Source organism: Aplidium turbinatum, chromosome 14 (genome assembly GCF_918807975.1).
Source record: "Aplidium turbinatum chromosome 14, kaAplTurb1.1, whole genome shotgun sequence".
In the NCBI taxonomy this organism is placed as follows: Eukaryota; Metazoa; Chordata; class Ascidiacea; order Aplousobranchia; family Polyclinidae; genus Aplidium; species Aplidium turbinatum.
The window spans coordinates 16811416-16828966 of record NC_137485.1 but is presented as its reverse complement, the minus strand read 5'-3'; the positions used below and the strand labels follow the sequence as shown (position 1 = coordinate 16828966).

General features: G+C 37.6%; 2 protein-coding genes and 1 non-coding gene across 3 annotated transcripts in view; 2 read left to right on the top strand and 1 right to left on the bottom strand.

Moving 5' to 3' along the window:
- Nucleotides 1-970, top strand: part of LOC145782944 (uncharacterized) — a 34177-nt gene extending 33207 nt beyond the window's left edge. The window contains exon 12 of the mRNA XM_082594704.1: nucleotides 62-970. Within this exon, the coding sequence (XP_082450830.1) occupies nucleotides 62-425 (364 nt within the window). The 3' untranslated portion in view covers nucleotides 426-970. The remainder of the gene's footprint in view (nucleotides 1-61) is intronic.
- Nucleotides 971-1148: 178 nt separating this feature from the next.
- LOC145783335 (uncharacterized) lies at nucleotides 1149-15724 on the bottom strand. The gene is made up of 11 exons (XM_082595186.1): nucleotides 15621-15724; nucleotides 12804-12863; nucleotides 12113-12240; nucleotides 11327-11492; nucleotides 10204-10350; nucleotides 5916-6059; nucleotides 5476-5583; nucleotides 3947-4056; nucleotides 3058-3220; nucleotides 1636-1745; nucleotides 1149-1290 (listed from the first exon to the last, which is right to left on the bottom strand). The coding sequence occupies exons 1-11, from the start codon at nucleotides 15694-15696 to the stop codon at nucleotides 1189-1191; spliced, it is 1314 nt and encodes a 437-aa protein (XP_082451312.1). The 5' UTR covers nucleotides 15697-15724; the 3' UTR covers nucleotides 1149-1188.
- Nucleotides 6889-6960, top strand: Trnae-cuc (transfer RNA glutamic acid (anticodon CUC)). The gene has a single exon. It is a non-coding gene; the product is annotated as a tRNA-Glu (tRNA).
- Nucleotides 15725-17551: the final 1827 nt, after the last annotated feature.

Genomic DNA, 17551 nt, shown 5'->3' with positions numbered 1-17551 from the left:
CAATTTATTATCTGATAAATTGTAGTGCTATTGCTTCACTGCCTTTTTCATATTGTTATAGGCTAAATGAAGCCAATTACCCAAAAGGTATGATGAAAAAGAAAAAAAAGAATCTGAAGACAATCTCTATTTCTGTATCCACTTTTACCTCCAAACTTGGAAGGTCTAAACCTCGCGTGCCGGAGTCAAATTCAAAAGAAACAGAATACAGCATAGCCAATGATGTTAGCGTTGGGGATGGAAGAGTTGACACTGTTACTTCCGACTGCGGTGTTGAAGAAGGAATCTATGCGGGTATTGATGACAGCAATGAAAACAATAACATTTACTTGACCTCTCTGCCTGCAAGTCAGCAAGCAAACTTGAGAGAAATAGCTTACGCTGAATTAGTTCATGGCCAAACATCTGATGAGTTTACATCCTGAGGATTGCCAACGATGAAACAAAAGCTGTGAATTCATCACAATACCGTGGACAGATTTTCTTTGCCTGCACGTCTATGGAATCTTATCTGCTACTATACACATTGCTTTCTTAAACCCTACCTACATAGTGGTGAAAGCATGTACATTGCATTCAGGGGCGAGTTTAACTGATGAGGGGGCCCGGGTCACTTTTAGATCGGGGGCCCCCCATAAAAAATTTTTTAAAAGTATCTTGAAAGTTACCCCCACCGTTGCTAATGCCTTTACGCCAAGCTCAGTCGCCACCTTGACCACAAATTAACCTTGAAAGAAAAAGGAGGCATTTTTCAAAAACCTCAAAGGATGAGAGAAAATAGAAATAATAACACGAAATCACGCTTTTCCATGTCGGAAGTCCCTCAAAAGAGCATCCCGGGGCAACTGCACCCTCTGCCCCCTAAATCCGGGCCTGATTATATTCTATACTTACTTAGTCTTACAGACTCATCCCGTTGAGTACAAGTTTCCCCTCATTTCGATAATAAGCAAAATGCAAAACTGCAATACACAATTTTATTTTCCGTTTTGAGATGCCTAATCAATTTCATGTAAAGCAATAAAAAACTTCACAATCAATGACAAATTAACATTTTCTCAGATGCAAACAAACGAACGTCTGTGAAAAGATACTTCTCCAATAGCAATTGGTAGCATTTTGTGATGTAGATCAAAATGCTGCCCGTATCAGAGAGCATCGATTTGGTGTTTTGGTGGAGTTTGCAGCTTATGTATCCACCATAGTGATCCGGAGGAAGTCTTTCCTTGCCTTGTACTGATGAACTGGGATGGAGCTTGGATCTTCTTCGTCATACTCTAGTTCTTGATCCTGAAAAAAGTAATTGCAAAATCATTTTCGATTCAAACGATACTTTATAAACTTAATAAGTGGCTTTTTGTATAACGAGGACCCCTATTACAAAAGTGAAAAAAATTAAAATGCTAGATTAAAGAAAAAATTTTAAGCTACAAAACTTCATCAAAGCATGAACTTGAATGTCTTCAATAACCTAACAAGTAAATAAATCCTTTTTTACATTGATTAGATGCCTTCCAACGTTGAATTAATGTAAAAGGAATTTGCCATATGGGGAGTTGGTCCGAATGACTATCGTACAAGTTTTGTGATGATATTTTATTGTCTGCTGCTACGTAAATTATACGTTATTCTTACGTCATGGGCCTTGTTTACATCATCCATATCAAGGTCATCTTTGTGATTTCCAGCAGGTTTTCCAAAAGTGTATATTTTAGTTCCTCCATAGGAATCACTGTCCCCTCGAACTAAATGTACAAATCACTTGGTTAGTTATATTTGCGTCTATTCAGCATTTGTTGATGTTGATTCAGTGCAAAAAAGTTTTTATTGTTCAAAACTGGTTTTTTTTCATCGTGTTGTAATTATTCTGACGCGTTGTTTAATTAATTATAGACAAGCAAAACAAAGTAACCTTAGCGCGTTTAACATAATGTATTACACACAAAACAAAATATTTAACATAATAACTCAAACGTTTTCGACACTTACGTGTGTCCTCATCAGTGTATACATTATGTTAAACCCGCTAAGGTTACTTTGTTTTGCTTGTCTATGGTTCAAAAAAGCAAACTCTCTACAAAAGCTTTAATAAATAATCTATGTGAAATATACAAATGAAAAACCTTCTTTCGTCTTCATTCATAAAATCGGAAATGTGAACTGATAACTGACAGTTCTGGTGAGTTGTTTCAAACAGCGTTTGTATCAGACACACGAGGACACGTAAAAGGGCCCAAAGCAAAAGTACAGGCTCTACCGTGGACGCCAAACGCTAGGCCTCATCTTGCACGGCAAACTTGATATTTTTTTAATACATTTTCAGGTTAAAGTACTGCACGATCGCAACAATGTAGGCTTTTGCAGTAATCATGCTGCTGTTGACAAAATCAGCCCAAAATGAAATATTATGAAAAGCCTGATGTTTTGTAAATAGGCTACTGCGCATTGATAAAACAGAGTTTCTTAAACTATTTACTGGACAATGCTGAAAAAAATTAAAAACACGCTAAAAATATATCGAAATGCCAAAATCAAAGTAGCCTGCCAAACGCATTAAAAAACACTCAGATTTTTAAAATTTGGCGTTAAAACCGTCAATATGGCAATCCTGTTTGCCGTGCAAGATGAGACCTAGCGTTTGGCTTCTCGTCCAGATGCTATTATAGCGACGTCCACGGTTCTACTTAGTTCAAAGGAGCCAAAGCAATGGACGAAGACACGATACGTTACAAATAGTGTGTAACCTGTTTCCCCCACAAATGTTACTGAAACTGCAGAGTTTGATTTTCATTCACCAAAGTGGAAGGTTAAAATGTCAAGAATCGCCAACATCATTTTCACGTTTAGCTCAAATGACCAAGACGCTTCCTTTAATGACTAGCCAATCTGGAAAGACGCAGAGACCGGGTTTAAGTTTATTGGATACAAATTAGCTCAATATCCGCCATATTTTATGATATATCACAGAGCGAAGAAAACTGATCACAAATGCCGCCACCAATGCAGGCCTTGTCTACAACATCAATCGGTTTTCATTACATTACTAAATTTTCTTACTTGATCTTTGGTCAATATCTTCTGCATCACTGAGCATAGGAGAGCGGATTCCTCGGTTCGCAGAAGAACCACTCCTTGAAGCCGGCATATGACAGCGAATTTCCCGGATAATGCGTTCTTGTTCCGATTTATTTTGAGACATGGGAAGAATTGAGACAAATATCTACCAAAGACAGAAGTCATAAATTTTTATTGCTAAATATTTTTCTACATGCTTACTTAGGAAACTACGTAGACTATACCCTTATAAAATTTGCTTTGATGTGTAGCATCCGTATGGGAATTTTTAAAGCACTTGTCTGTGGATATTCATTTGGTGTTCGTGTAATATCTATAACAATTTAGCTATCAAAAAATCTCTTAATTTTGGTTTAAAATCTTTGAAAAAGTTTTATATCGTACTTCTTTGATGGTAAATCGAAGCTAATAAGACAAATTTTGCTTTCATCTTGCTTTGAAGGCGTTTAAGTGCTGGTTACTATCAAGGTCATACCCGAACCTTTGTTGAACCTGACTTGTCATCAGAGAGAACATTAACATACAGAAGATACGAAAAACAGATCTTGCAGAGCATCTCACTCAAGTAGAACCAAAATAGATTAACTATTACTAAGAAAGCTTACAAATATAAATCGACCTCGACAATATAACAAAACTAATCTACACTTGTATTATAACTAATAACTGTGTGAAAAATAAAATTCTTCAAAAATATTGTATTTCGAAACGAAATTAAGACAATAAAATTTGTGGCAAAATCAAGCAAAGATATTTCTAAATTTCGTTTATTTTTGTGTTGAACTTTCGTAGTAGCTGACTGACGTAGTAGCTCAAGTAGCTGACAAATCATAATGATTTCCTTGAATTCTACGAAAACCAACTTACGTACCTTGGGTACATGCCCGACCAGTGATTTAAAAGTTTCAAGTTCTCGTATGATGCTGACGTCACTCACAAGGAATATCATTTCAATGTTGAGCTCCAAAAGCTTTCTCAACCCTGAACCAAGCCAAAAATAAAACTCGATGCTATTGGTTTGTCATCCTTTCAGTTTGGGCACTGTTGGGATTTCGAATTGCTTTGATACATTCTTTACCATTTTTTTAGCACTGAGGAAATTTCATTTTGATGTTTTATTTCAACCATAAACAGGCATAGTTCAACAATAGTACGACATTTAACATTGTAACACAAAAATAAAATAAAGCGAACGTTTTCGACTATACAATACATACTGTATAATCCTTTCAAGTCTATGAAAGAAAAAGTAATTCTACATTGCATGAGAAAATACTAGAGAAACACAGTGAGGTTAAAATATCAAAAACATTGTTTAATCCTGATCTAAACATTGAAAGATTGCCAATCTTGGTCACATACAAAATGACTACACAACACAACGGATCAAGTAGAGAATTAAGTTTGAGGAGAAGTATATCCAGGCAGAATGCGCAAGATGCACTAAAGCACAAAACGAGATAATTGCACAAAACAAAAGCAACAGTGAGTGAAACACACACGTAACTATTCAATCAAAGACGGTTAAGAGATAGGAGGCTCCACCGGCAAACAATTGCTTGTTAAGCCTTGGGTTGGAAGATTTAATAATTAGTGCCTAGTGAATCTTTGTGTCGAACTCGGACAAACCATTACGAACAATCTCGAAAGACTCCAATGAGAGTTTATCACTAGAACACGATTGGCAGTTTCGACTATGGTCTTTAATTGCACTGTTTTTAATAAAATTAGGCAAGTTCAGATCCGGGATTCAGATGCTCCCCTACTCTCGTGGCCAAATGTCGTGTGTTTTTGTTTTGTAATTGCAATAAAAAAGAGCATGGTAAGAATTTTATTTATTGCTCTATTCAAACGTGGACATAAAATGCACGGTGGCCTAACGTAGTTGTAGCCTTATACTCAGTTTGTTAGTATGTAAGTCTGATAACTCATAGTTATTTAATATTATTCACAGTTATCTTCGTTTTCTTCAGAAGACCTAAATTACTTTGCTTTCCTGATGGACATAGAATTTTGCCGAAAACGTTTGAACTTATTACGTTTATTAGTTTTTTTTGCGTAGTCAAAATAATGTTATTCAATCTCCTTAACGTATTGTTTATGATCTATATTTTTAAACTCATAACTTGCTCTTTAACGCGCTATAGTGCCCACGATTTGTAAAACTTCATGTAAGCCTAAACCGCTAGAGGCCGATTAATAACACGATTCATAGACTCAGACAACTTAACTGGACTCTACCAAAGAACTGCCGTTCAGCTGTGGCAGAGTTGTCCTTAATGACCTCAATCGGACTAAACTATATCAATTCAACAATGTTTTCTGAGTATGCTTACATTGAAGGTAATGGTTTACGAAAGAAATTTCAGGCATTTTATTTAAAAATAACATGAAACTTACCTTCTGCAAAGCAATACATGCACCATTCGTTGGCCATGTAAGCTGGTGTAAATACTACAATAAGTCTTCGGCATTTGTGCATCTTTGCTTTCACTTTTTCTGAAGGTTCTGAAAGAAACATAACGCACAATCAGAGATTCCATTGATACGAACATGCAGAGTGTGTTGCAAACTGACCTCACACCAGATAAATTTCATCTGTCAGGTTTACAATTTTTTGTTCAAAAAGTACAATAGGCTTATAATTTATGTTGCATAGTGTAACATGCCGAAACTTAAACTTACCACAGTTTCAAACCAATTTCAAAGTAAAGACATCATTTTTGAAGTTACCAAACAATGAACTTTGGAAAACTTTAAAGCTATCTACTGGTTAAGTTAAAGCATAAAAAGGTATCACAACTTAACATAGCTCCCACAAAATACTAACCAAAGCATACCTAAGCGTGGTAGTAAATTGTCCTCATCTACAATTAAACTGTAGTTATACTTCTTTCGAAGAATTTCTGTAATATTTCTCTCAATAAATTTCAAGTCACTTGTATTCTTTCCCACTGAGACGTATGCATCGCAATCTTTCCCGGCTGCAAAAGACTTCAAATTAATTTTTTTAAATATGGGCTACTCTACTGTATACAACCTAAGTTAAAAGTTTTTAGGTTTTGAGGTCATGCTATAGTTTTTCTCACGTTGTTTTTTACGTTTTTTGTTGTGTTTTTTATACTATCCCCAATCGTTTCACACATTTTTTTTTTCAAGTTGCAATTGTTTTCATTCATCATAAACTGCAAAAAATGTAAAATTAAGCTGCTAAACAACTTATTATAAATTAGTTTACGGTGGTTTTGACTTGATTTTGTAAGTCAGAAACTCAGAAGTGCGGCCGCATGCCTAGGAAGTGGTCCAATGTACCTCCCAACATGATGAGGATGGGGGCTAAGGGCTGTGCGGATGATAAATCTTGGAAAATGCTGTTGCAAGGGTGACCATGTTAACAGTTAACCTCCTTTGCTGTTTGTTTTAAATCCTTTTATTTGGTTGTTTATTTCTTTCAATGCATACATTACGATAAGTGAATGTTCTTTGAAATCGAATTGGTGAATCTGCAGTGTAGCCTAGTCGACGTAAATACCTTCATTATTTCAGAACAAATATTTCATAGAAGCAAAAGCGCAAATTTTGTTTCAGCATTTAAATTTTAGACAGATTGTTAGCGCAAAAAAATAACTGTTCCTTATTTTGCAAAATTAAAAAGACTGACGTCTCTAGTCTTACTGCGCAAACGAAATTCATCATTTCTACATTGATTCAACGTGAAATTCAATGATGTAGGTTCGTTTAACTTAAGGCTGTGAAGCATGTACACTACAGCAGCTTATAATCTATTACTCTAGTTACGCACCAAGTACCGACTCCCAGGTGGTCTAGTGGTTAGGATTCGTGGCTCTCACCCACGCGGCCCGGGTTCGATTCCCGGTCTGGGAAATTTTTTTTATTTCATCAATTTTTTTTCACAATCTTTGTCAGTCCGAGCAGCGGCGGCTCGTGCTATGGGGCTGCAGCGAGAAGAGAGAAAATATGTTTTCCTCTGTGTTTGTCCGACCCGGTTACTTTTTTCACTCTGATTGGCTAAAAATTATCCTTGAAGCTCCACCTCTTTTGGTATTTTACAGCAGGGGTCACCAAACTACGGCCCGCAAAATAACAGCTGCACTACAACTGTTAAGGAAAAACGTTACCAAACTTTTTGTAAAGGACTGACGTTGCTGTTTATCAAACGTTGCTGTTTATCAAAAACATCACAAACAATGCTCTTATACCTGGCTTCGATACTGGCGTGACTAGCTATGAATGAATGAATTAGGCAACCACAAATGGGGACAGCCTAGGCCAAATTTGGAAAGATGTAATGTTTTTTCAAGAGCACGATGCCCTGTAGTGTATCACAGCAGGGGATAACTTTTCCAGCAACCTTTCGATTTTCATCACAACTTTGCTATTCCACCGCTGACTTTGTTATTTATTGTGCTCAATTCAAGTCAATGGACTTGGAGATTCTAAATAGTTGATATCTTTTCACAATTTGCATCCGGCCAGCAGCTGTAAATCTCGCAGCAATCCGGTCCTCAGAGAAAAAAGTTTGGTGACCCTTGTTTTACAGCAATTTTTGAATCTGTTGGGCAGGGCGGATTTAACTGAAGGGGGGCCCGGGGCACTTTTAGATCGGGGGGCCCCCGTGCAAAAAAATTTTTGCGCCTACGGCGCGAAAAACCATCTCTACTACGTCTACAGTAGCATCAGTCCAGTACTGCACAGCATTTTGCAGAAACTTTAAAGGCCAACAGGAAAAAATAACACAAAATCACATTTTTTCCACGTAGGGGGGCCCTTCAAAAGTCGGGGGGCCCGGGGCAACTGCCTCCTCTGCCCCCCCCTAAATCCGGGCCTGCTGTTGGGGCTGCATAGAAAACAGCCCCACCTAACCGAATAACTTTACAGACTTTTTAAACCGAAGTTAGTTTTTATTTCGCAGAGTAGCGATGAGCCATGAATGTAGAAGTGTTAGCTGTAGAGTTAGGGTATTCAACAGGTTATAAGAAAATAGGCATAATGCACAAAGCCCCACTGTTGATGTCGTCAGCTTAAGAGCGGTTGAAGAATTGAAAATACAGTATTCAGAACGATAAAAACAATCGGATTACATCAGGTCTGATATAAAGCGATTTAAAGAGTGAAACCCCCTTCCCACTGAGCTTGATATTTGAAGTTTTTGTGTTGTTTCATGGCTTATCATGGCTTTATTTACATGCGTCATCCTCTATTTTTCTTAGTTTTTATGTAAATCAAGTTTCGTAAACACGTAGCCTATTTGTGTTGTGATACAGCAATTATAGCCAAGAAACTATCTGCGACGAAGCAAAAAAGTGAAAAATTGAGTTGCTGCCAGCTGGCATCGATTTTTCTAAATTTTTAGCTTGCTTTTGTTGTTTATAAGTTTAGTAGGCTACATCTGCTTGAAGCTAAACTGTAGGCTATTTTTGACCCAGGCTCACCACCAGCTTGAATAACCAGTCTGTTTTTCGCTGATAGCTAGCCTATTTTTTAGTAGGCAACAGTTTCCACGGTTTGATTGGACATCTAGGACCTAGGTCCTAGCATGAGCAACTTTAATGTTACGTTGAAACGTTTTATAGCAATGTTTTGTTTCATTTTGATAGAAAATTCTTTCATCTTGTATGATTTCGAGATCTCAGCAATTTGGTTTCGTTATGCACTGAAAAGAAATATGAAATGCCAATGCATGAGAATCGTAGGCTAGTCTAGCCTAGGCTAGTCTAGTCTAGCCGCTAGAAGGTAAAAAGGGTCAAGACAAAAATGCGTGAGATTGCGTAAAAAGTGTTTATTTCAAGATAAACTGACTGCTTTCACTCAGGGGTGTTTCAAACAAGACACTGTTTATTCCAAAATTTTGTTTTGTTTGATAAATAAATACTAATTAAACGCAGGGTTTGTAGAGATTTTTATCATCTTTAACCCACCTTTTTCTATCCCAAAGTAAAAGCAAAGCACTGCAACGAGTATTTTAACTTCCTTTTTGCTACAAAATGCAATCTTAACGTAACTCAAACGAAAAAAGTCCTCGTACTCCACAGGAAACACCGGCCAAGTTCTGCATCGACAGTGGATTCACGATTTACATTGCATATTTGCATTAACCAACAAATTGTTAACAAAAAAGCGTACGCTAATGTTCGTCAAGCTTTCTCGACCATCTTGTAGCCCTAATCATCTTCACAATGACAAGTGTACGGTACGTTTAGTGACCTATCATAGGCCCACATTCGTTTCAGCGATCAACTAAATGTTGGTTGCGGTTAAAATGGTCTCATAAATTTTTTTCAACCCCATCCCCATTAAAAAATAGCGGCGTAGGCTACACAACGAGGCAAATTGTGCAATATCACAACAGGTAATCGCTTCATGCTGGAAGATCTAACCTTGTTTCACAACTGGGATATATAAAACGACATGCAATAAGATCGAAATGCAATATTTTTGTATGAAAAACTGGCAGGTAGCCTAAAATTATTGACTGAAACCCTTCTGTGATTATCATAAATATAATAAAGTAGTAGCTTCAATGTTGCACTAAAACTTTCAACTTCCGCAGTAATCTAGCTTTGATGGTCATCGTAAACAAAATTATATTTTTGGGTCACAAAGTACGCAAAGTGATCAAAACGAGGTAAAATTAATCAATTTTTTCAGGGAGACCTCCTGTAATTTTTTGTTGTTTTAACTTAGGCTACTAAACCTTAAATTTTATATTACACACGTTCTCTCTCAAAAACTCTTATTTGTCGCAACTTTAGGGCTCCCCCTGCAATTTTTTTCCTATATTCGCTCGCCGTAATGCGATTAATATTACTAAATCTTCGAAGAACACTGACAAAGTCAAGCATTTATGATTTTAACCTACCACTATTACACTAGACTACGTCGTTTTCCATCTTTTGACATTTCCGTTTCGAGCGGATAACGAAACGATATCGCTTGAAATTAAAATAAATATTTTCACTAAGAAACAAAGCGAAACCAAGACAAGTGAATTTTACGCAGAAACAATGCAGAATGTTTTGAATAAAAATTTTTCCGAAATATTGTTTCGAACAGCCCTACCAAGCAGGACAGAGGCTAGACTAGTCATGGGTTCAGTACTTCACTTACCTGTCTCAATGGGAGAAGAGCAAGTGTCGCGGCAGCACAAGTACATATGCAATCGATATTTCTTGACAATGATGAAACCCAAAACCATCAGAATAGCTACGATGAGAAACATAAGAATGCCTTGCACACTTGTTGATATTCCCTGAGCTGAAAGGAAGCTATGTTAAGCTACATTGCAGAAATAAAGGTCAGGTAGGCTATCGCATAGATTAGAATCAGCAGTGCAGCCAAAGCGCGGTTTGAGCGTCTCCCATTTTAAGATATCACAGCCACAACAGTATCATCAAGAATAATAGTAGGCTAATACTTTGAATTTGTAATTAAATATTTACACTTATGCATCAAATACTTATACTTTAAAACACAAAAATTAGTGAGGTTTCGTCAATAGCCTAGTAAGCCTACATGGGCGAATGACCCGGTGAGGAGACATGGGCTACTACTTGATATGCAGAAAGGTCAACGAGAAAGCTGGATGCTTATACCAAGAGAAACGCGTAGCCAAAATAAATTTATGGACCACTTTTTTGTTACAAATAAACCTACTAGCTGGCTATTTTCAACAAAAATTATAACCAACCTATGGGACAGTAGCAACGGTGTAGTACGTAAACGAGAGTGCTCTTCCAAAAATCTAAATCTCAAATTTTTGACCAAAAAAGTCGTTTCAGTAATGTAATGTAATTACAGTAGGCCTAATCTCAACATCGGTTAAATTTTCTCAACAATCCAATATTTCATGTTATTGGGCTACTGCAATTATAAGTTTGCATTTTGTACTTCATCTTATGCCTACTTTAATTGCCTCACCGTAAAGTGACAGTGGATGACCATAATTGCAGTTCACCAATGCTTCATTACGCATGATGAAATTCTAAAATTCCCTTATGAAACTGCTCTGCGTAGCCAACGACTTTAAGCAGTGGTATAGCCATAGGTTATGAATAAGAGTAGGCACAAGGCCTAGGCTATGCGTAGCCAGAAGAGTTTGTGCCAAATTTCTTTTATAACAGTGTTTTTTTACTTTGTACCGCATGTTGGACGAGGGGAAGTCTCAAGCCATTATCTAGAAATATGATTCCCTCGATCATAATAGTAAAAAAAACTGTTTTATAGCCTATACCTGGTTGAACTGGTTCTAACACAGTAATCTTGTAGATGCATCCTTTTCCGTTTGAGCAGTAAACGACCCAGTCTTTATTTTGTCCTTTGATTACTATCAATGTGTTATTTTTCACGGAAACCGACTCGTCGGAAGTAATTCTTTGACAATTTTGGTCTTGCCAAATCTGGAGAAAGAAAGACCAATGAGTGGCTATCGCTTCCCTGAAAATTCTTACACTAAACAAGTAGGCTACAGTTTTCAAAAAATTGAATTTTGAACTGAAAATCTGAGAGAAGTAGGCTTCACGCAGGCCTACCCTACCATACGTTACATTTTGTAAATTTTGAGTTAGTTTTAAAATTGTATATTTGAGTGATCAAAGCATCTTTCTGGGTGTAAATTGTTTCTCGAAATGATTAATTTTGTGAAGAAAGGGGTGTTCTTTCCGGCTATCAGGAGCCTAGCCTCATGGGCGAAACACGGTGTCTATCGCTGTTAATTCTTACTACAATCGGCTGCCGAGAAACATGATTAATTTTGTTACGCCAAAAGTAAACTACAATATCGTTCGCTACGTGGTTGACAATTGGAAGTTGATAAAAGAAAGCGAGGAAGGTCGAAAAGAAGATGAAGAGATTGTGTGTCAGAAGATATAAAAATATTGGGAGTAAAGGAGGAAGATGTTGTTGACAGAGTGATGTGGAGAACTGCAATCTGCACCGGCGACTTCACTTGAAGTGGAAATAAAGCCAGAAGACACTGGCTCCCTAGAGATTGGAGGTAAAAAATTATGTAAATACTCACAACACTCAAACCAGCATCAGCAGAACAATTACAATGCAAACTTCTGTTGGTCTCTGTTAGGGTAAAGTCAACTGCTTTGACAGCAGAAGAACAGGTCTTGTTTGCACTAGTGCTTCTTATAGTACGAGCTGAAAAGCATAATATAATTATCAAAAAGTAACACCTATGTGTGTAAAAGTGTTCAAAACAAAAGGACTTTCAAATAATATTTCCAAAGAGCATAAAAATTTCGTACGAATGTCTTCTTCGCCTTTTTTCATTTCGTATTGTTTAGAAATAGGCCTACGTTGCTTAGTTAAAACTTTTCAGAACATACATTTTCTTTTTGATGAAACGAAACGAAATTATTCACTAACAATTTAATTCGAAATGAAAAGAAGTCAAGACAACAGATTTTGTATCAAAACGAAGCGAATAAAACAAAACGAAGCCTATTCCGCAATGTTTTTTTCTGCTAATTAGCAAATAGCTTCGAATTCAACGAAAAACAAAGAACGTTTTGTCGAAATAAAACATTTTAAAACATCGAACTATTTTAGTTTCAAACAGCCCAGTGAAAAAAACAAACAATTTTGTAGAAAAATTCCGTTTCGTTTCGTCTACTCTATCCAAGTCAATAGTTTCATCCAAACAAAAATTGTTTCGATCACTTCTAAGATTGGCAAGGAAACAAAAGCAGTCCTCAGCTTACCTGCAACCGCATCGCGATCAAACGTCTGCACATGGGCCGAAGCTTGAAAATCGATTTCATCTGTAAAAAAAAATATACTATTGGAATGCAATTAGTGTAGCCTATACTGTATAGTGACTTTCTGGTTGCCCTTCTCCTGCCTTTTTATAAATCCATCAACAGGGACTAGTAGCGATAACTTTGCATAACAGTTGCATTGTCACATCATTACTCAATTTATTTAGCCTAGCCTACACTGTTTTAGGTAAGGAGAAAAACATATTTGACACCATTTTAAAGTCTTTTGTATACAACCTGAAATAGAATCAAATCCAGAACCACTACAGAAACAAAAGTATGCACCACCCCTCCCCTCCACTGAACTGGTGAGTGGTAAGAATCACGTAATCATGACCAGAGATGTACGTAGCCTATACGCCGCAAATTCTACACCGCATACTTATTGCGGCGTAGACTTTTTGTTTGCGCTAACACTTGCGGCCACATTTTTTTGGATAGTTTGCGCTTGAGGCTACGCCGTAAAGTTTTCGCGGTTTTTTAGCGCATAGCGTCAACGCATACTTTTTAAAGTATTTTTTTCTCTACAACACGCCAATACCTTCCAGCGCTGCAGTTGAAAGAATGTTTTCAATGGGCAAAGACATATTGGAAATAAAACACAGCAAAATGTCAGATGAACACTTTCAGATGCTTGTGTTTCTTCGTGGAAATTCAAAATAAAACTTGTTTGTTTCGAGTGGTTTATACCGTGTGAATGTTTGGCACCTAGCAAACAAAATTAGTTTACGCTAGTGTATGACGTTGACGCCGCCAACTTTTTTTACAAGTTGCCTTGACGCATACGGCGTATGTTTTTTCGAACGTTTGCGTTTACGCTGACGGCGTCAATATTTTTTGTATGCGCGTGCATCACTGATCATGACATGCTATTGCAAGTTGGTTTTCACGTAACTTTTCACATCTGTAGTTATTGTTTTCTATGGAACCAACCAGCGATGGACAATAGTGACAATGACAAACTGGTTTGATCTCTTCTGCTACAATCAAAGCAACAGGATTCGTGCAGTGCAAACGAAATTACCTCAGATGACAGTTTACCAACGAAAGAAGAGAAACGTAACCTAAGCGAACTGATACTTTTACAAGGAAGAAGGAAGAATTGTATTTAAAAATCAAAACGTGAAATTGTGAGGCCAAACAAAACACTTTGAAATTTTCAGATAATTTGGTTTCGAATAGCCTTGGCCTGCAATAAATACAAAACTACAATTCAATAAAACAAAACGTCGACCTCTTGGTTGTCCAAGGTTTCCAATTCCAATCAAACCTTGTGTGAACGGAGAAAGCATGCAATAAAAAATATGACTGAACATCGGCTGGGTTGTTTTATCAACTTTTGGTAATATTCAATATAAAATGATTAAATGGGTGTTTGAAGCTACCGTGTTGAAGTTGGTTAATAAAGAAGCTTCAACTTGTTAAACATAGACATTTTAACCTTTAACAGTTATTCTGTCGAACAAAGATATCGTATTTTAGGCCTATGCCCCAAACTGATTTGGATAGACTCTCTGTCACTATAATCTTTTTTCAACTTTGACTCCGTTTAGAAATAAGCACAGTCATGTAAAATAGGCTAAAATATAAATTCACAAGCTGTGGAAACATGTAATGCCTCTGCAAAATCTTGCCCTTGATAAATTAAACCCGAGTTGTTCGAGTTACGATTCCCACTGGTTCAAGCTTCCCTATAGCTTGTGATCAAACTCTGAACCCTATTCTAATCATAACCCTATCTTCTTCCTGAGTTACACGTCGGCCTTAGCCCAGAGGATCACGTGAGCTCTTGCTCTGGCGTTGAACTCGGCCAAATCCTATGCGAATCAGCTTGCTTTTAGGACAGGGAATTCGAGTAGCCTAGATGTTGCAATAGCACATAGCCTACATTAAGATGGCTCTATTATTTGTAACCTTTCTCTAGCTACGTTACTAAACTATAGGCTACATAATGATATATCCTTAAGCTCTTCAGTGGTTGGGGATCACATACCGCGCAGTAGCCTGCATCAGCAACAAAACATTCTTTCAGCGGCTTGGCGTTTGCTTTTTTAGGCTTACAAACCACCTATTTGACTCCATGTGTTTGTTACTGGGACTGAGAAAAATCTAGCAACAGTCGCTGTTGCTGCTGTGAACCACCTAGCCTGCAATGCCTTTTCTAAAAAGTCATCATGTAGCTTCGGCAGACTGATGGTAGAGTTTACTTTGGGACTGCTACCTTTAAGTAAACTTTTGTAAGCATTTCCGATTGGTGCTATTTCTCCCTTTTTCTGAAGCACCAGCAGCCAGTCTGGCCATGTTTTCTAGTCACGCAATTGTAACTTACGGGTGCAAGCATGGTTCATATCTTACTACAACTATTCAGTGAAGACTATTTTAAAATGTGCTCACACTTTCCCACCAAAGAAGTTATTTAAAACGTAATAACGTGAAATACATTGAGTAAATTATTTCACATGATGGTCTTCTTAGAGACTTAGACTAACACCAATCGATCAGAAAATTTTGTTTTGGTGTTAGCTTGGCCATAACAGAATCTAACACAAGGGAATTACTTCAAGGCAGAAGCTACTTTAATCAAAGTGTATCGTAAATTCGTAAGCTATAATTTTAAAATGGGTTTATCTACAAAAGATGTCAGTCTATCAATGCTGTTAGTTTAAACAAGCCTAATTTTCTCAACCATGAACAGCAATGAAAAACAAGCTCGATAAGGTAATTTTTATGCTATTCAACCTACTCTATTAATCTACTTACCTTCAATAGCTGAGGTTGTCAAAAGCAATCGAAAGCAAAAGATGATCACTGTCAAACGATGCATATCACCTGTCATGGTCACTTCGCCTCTGTGTCGTCACACAAATGCTCAATCAAGATCGCACAAGGATACACCAGTACACCACCACCACCAGTTAATATTTAGCTACAAAGCTTTCATTGGGTGCAAGTAAACATGCTATATAGGCTATTGTCAATATGAATAAACACGGTATGGACGGTATGCAATAAACAGGGCTGTTACGGAACTAAAGCATAAAAAGAGAATTTATAAAATAAATACTTGTGCAAATATGCAATGTAGCCCTGTCTTGTAAATATATCTAGTATTCACAATTATTTATTCAACTAGTTGTTCTTTCTGCTTCTGGTATGAACGTTTGCATAATTCTAAAGATCTTCCAAACAATTGGCTACATAGCCTATCGCTGTAGCCTCCGCAAAAATGTAGTTTCGAAACTGCAAGAAATCTTCAAATTCAATGTCTTCCTAAGCAAAGCAAGCAAACGAAATTAGGCCTATTGCTGAAGAAGTTACGCAATAACTTACCCCTGAGCAGCATTACTAGCAGCAAGGGCAGTGATGTAGCCAGAAAGCAAATATTAGGGGGTAGTAAAAGCAACTTTTGGGGGATGCAAATATTTTTAATGAAAAGTTTGTTTTAAAATATAGCTACTTAATGCAGCCAAATGTTTATGAAACGCAGGGATGAAACGTCATACCACATGTAATATATTGTCATTAAAACATTATAATGCTATTAAAAACTCATTTTGGGGGTGCTATTGCGCCTCCAAGTACCCGTGACTACGACGTTATGGAGCAAGCGTTTTGGGGCTTCGAAGCAGTAATTTCGATTGAAATAACTTCATTTTCATAAGGAATGATTTGTAGAGTTTACCGCAAGAAAGATACAATTGGCTCATTCTTGCGTGTGATTTGTTTTTCAGCGCTAAACTACCAGAAAGACGTCACTTCCAAGCAGTGGTGGATTCAGAACGTAATTTATGGGTGGGCTTAGGACAGTAATGGGCATTGTCGGCGATAAATTTTTATCGCCTATGGTTATCGCTCAATTATTTTTTCAGTTATCGTTTATCGTTATCGCCAAAGGCAATATTTGATTATCGCCGATAAATTTTATTTCGGATCAAAACAGAAGTGGAAAGACCATAAAAAGTAATATTTTTACTAGCTACCTAGTTAATGAAACTAAAATTGAAACCAGATCTTCTTCAGTGCCGCTTTCGTTCGGACATGCACATTGCACAAGTGGGGCCTGGCTCCTTCATCAGAATGCGAGTGTGGTGCCACGAAACAGACCGCAGACCATGTCATCCACCACTGCCTAACCCACCGGCCTCCACACGGTGCGCATGGTCTGAGCAGGCCCGGATTTAGGGGGGGGCAGAGGGGGCAGTTGCCCCGGGCCCCCCGACTTTTGAAGGGCCCCCCTATGTGAAAAAAAATGTGATTTTGTGTTATTTTTTTCCGTTTGGCCTTTAAAGTTTCTGCAAAATGCTGTGCAGTACTGGACTAATGCTACTGTAGACGTAGAGACGGTTTTTCGCGCCGTAGGCGCAAAAAATTTTTTTGCACGGGGGCCCCCCGATCTAAAAGTGCCCCGGGCCCCCCATCAGCTAAATCCGGCCCTGGGTCTGAGGGCCTGGACGACGAGACTGCTGAGTGGCTGAAGATTTTCTACCCTCCAATCTAGCCTGAAAAAACCGCTCATACGCCATCATCATCAGTGCCTGAAGTGTGTGTGCACAGGTCGTTGTCAGGGGAGGGGCACGCCCCACCCTGTAGCGACGGCCCTGAGAACACAATAATTCTTAGAGTTGCAAATTGCAATGCAATGAAATGCATGCAACAATTTTGGAATTTTTTCAATTATTGCTGACTTTGCT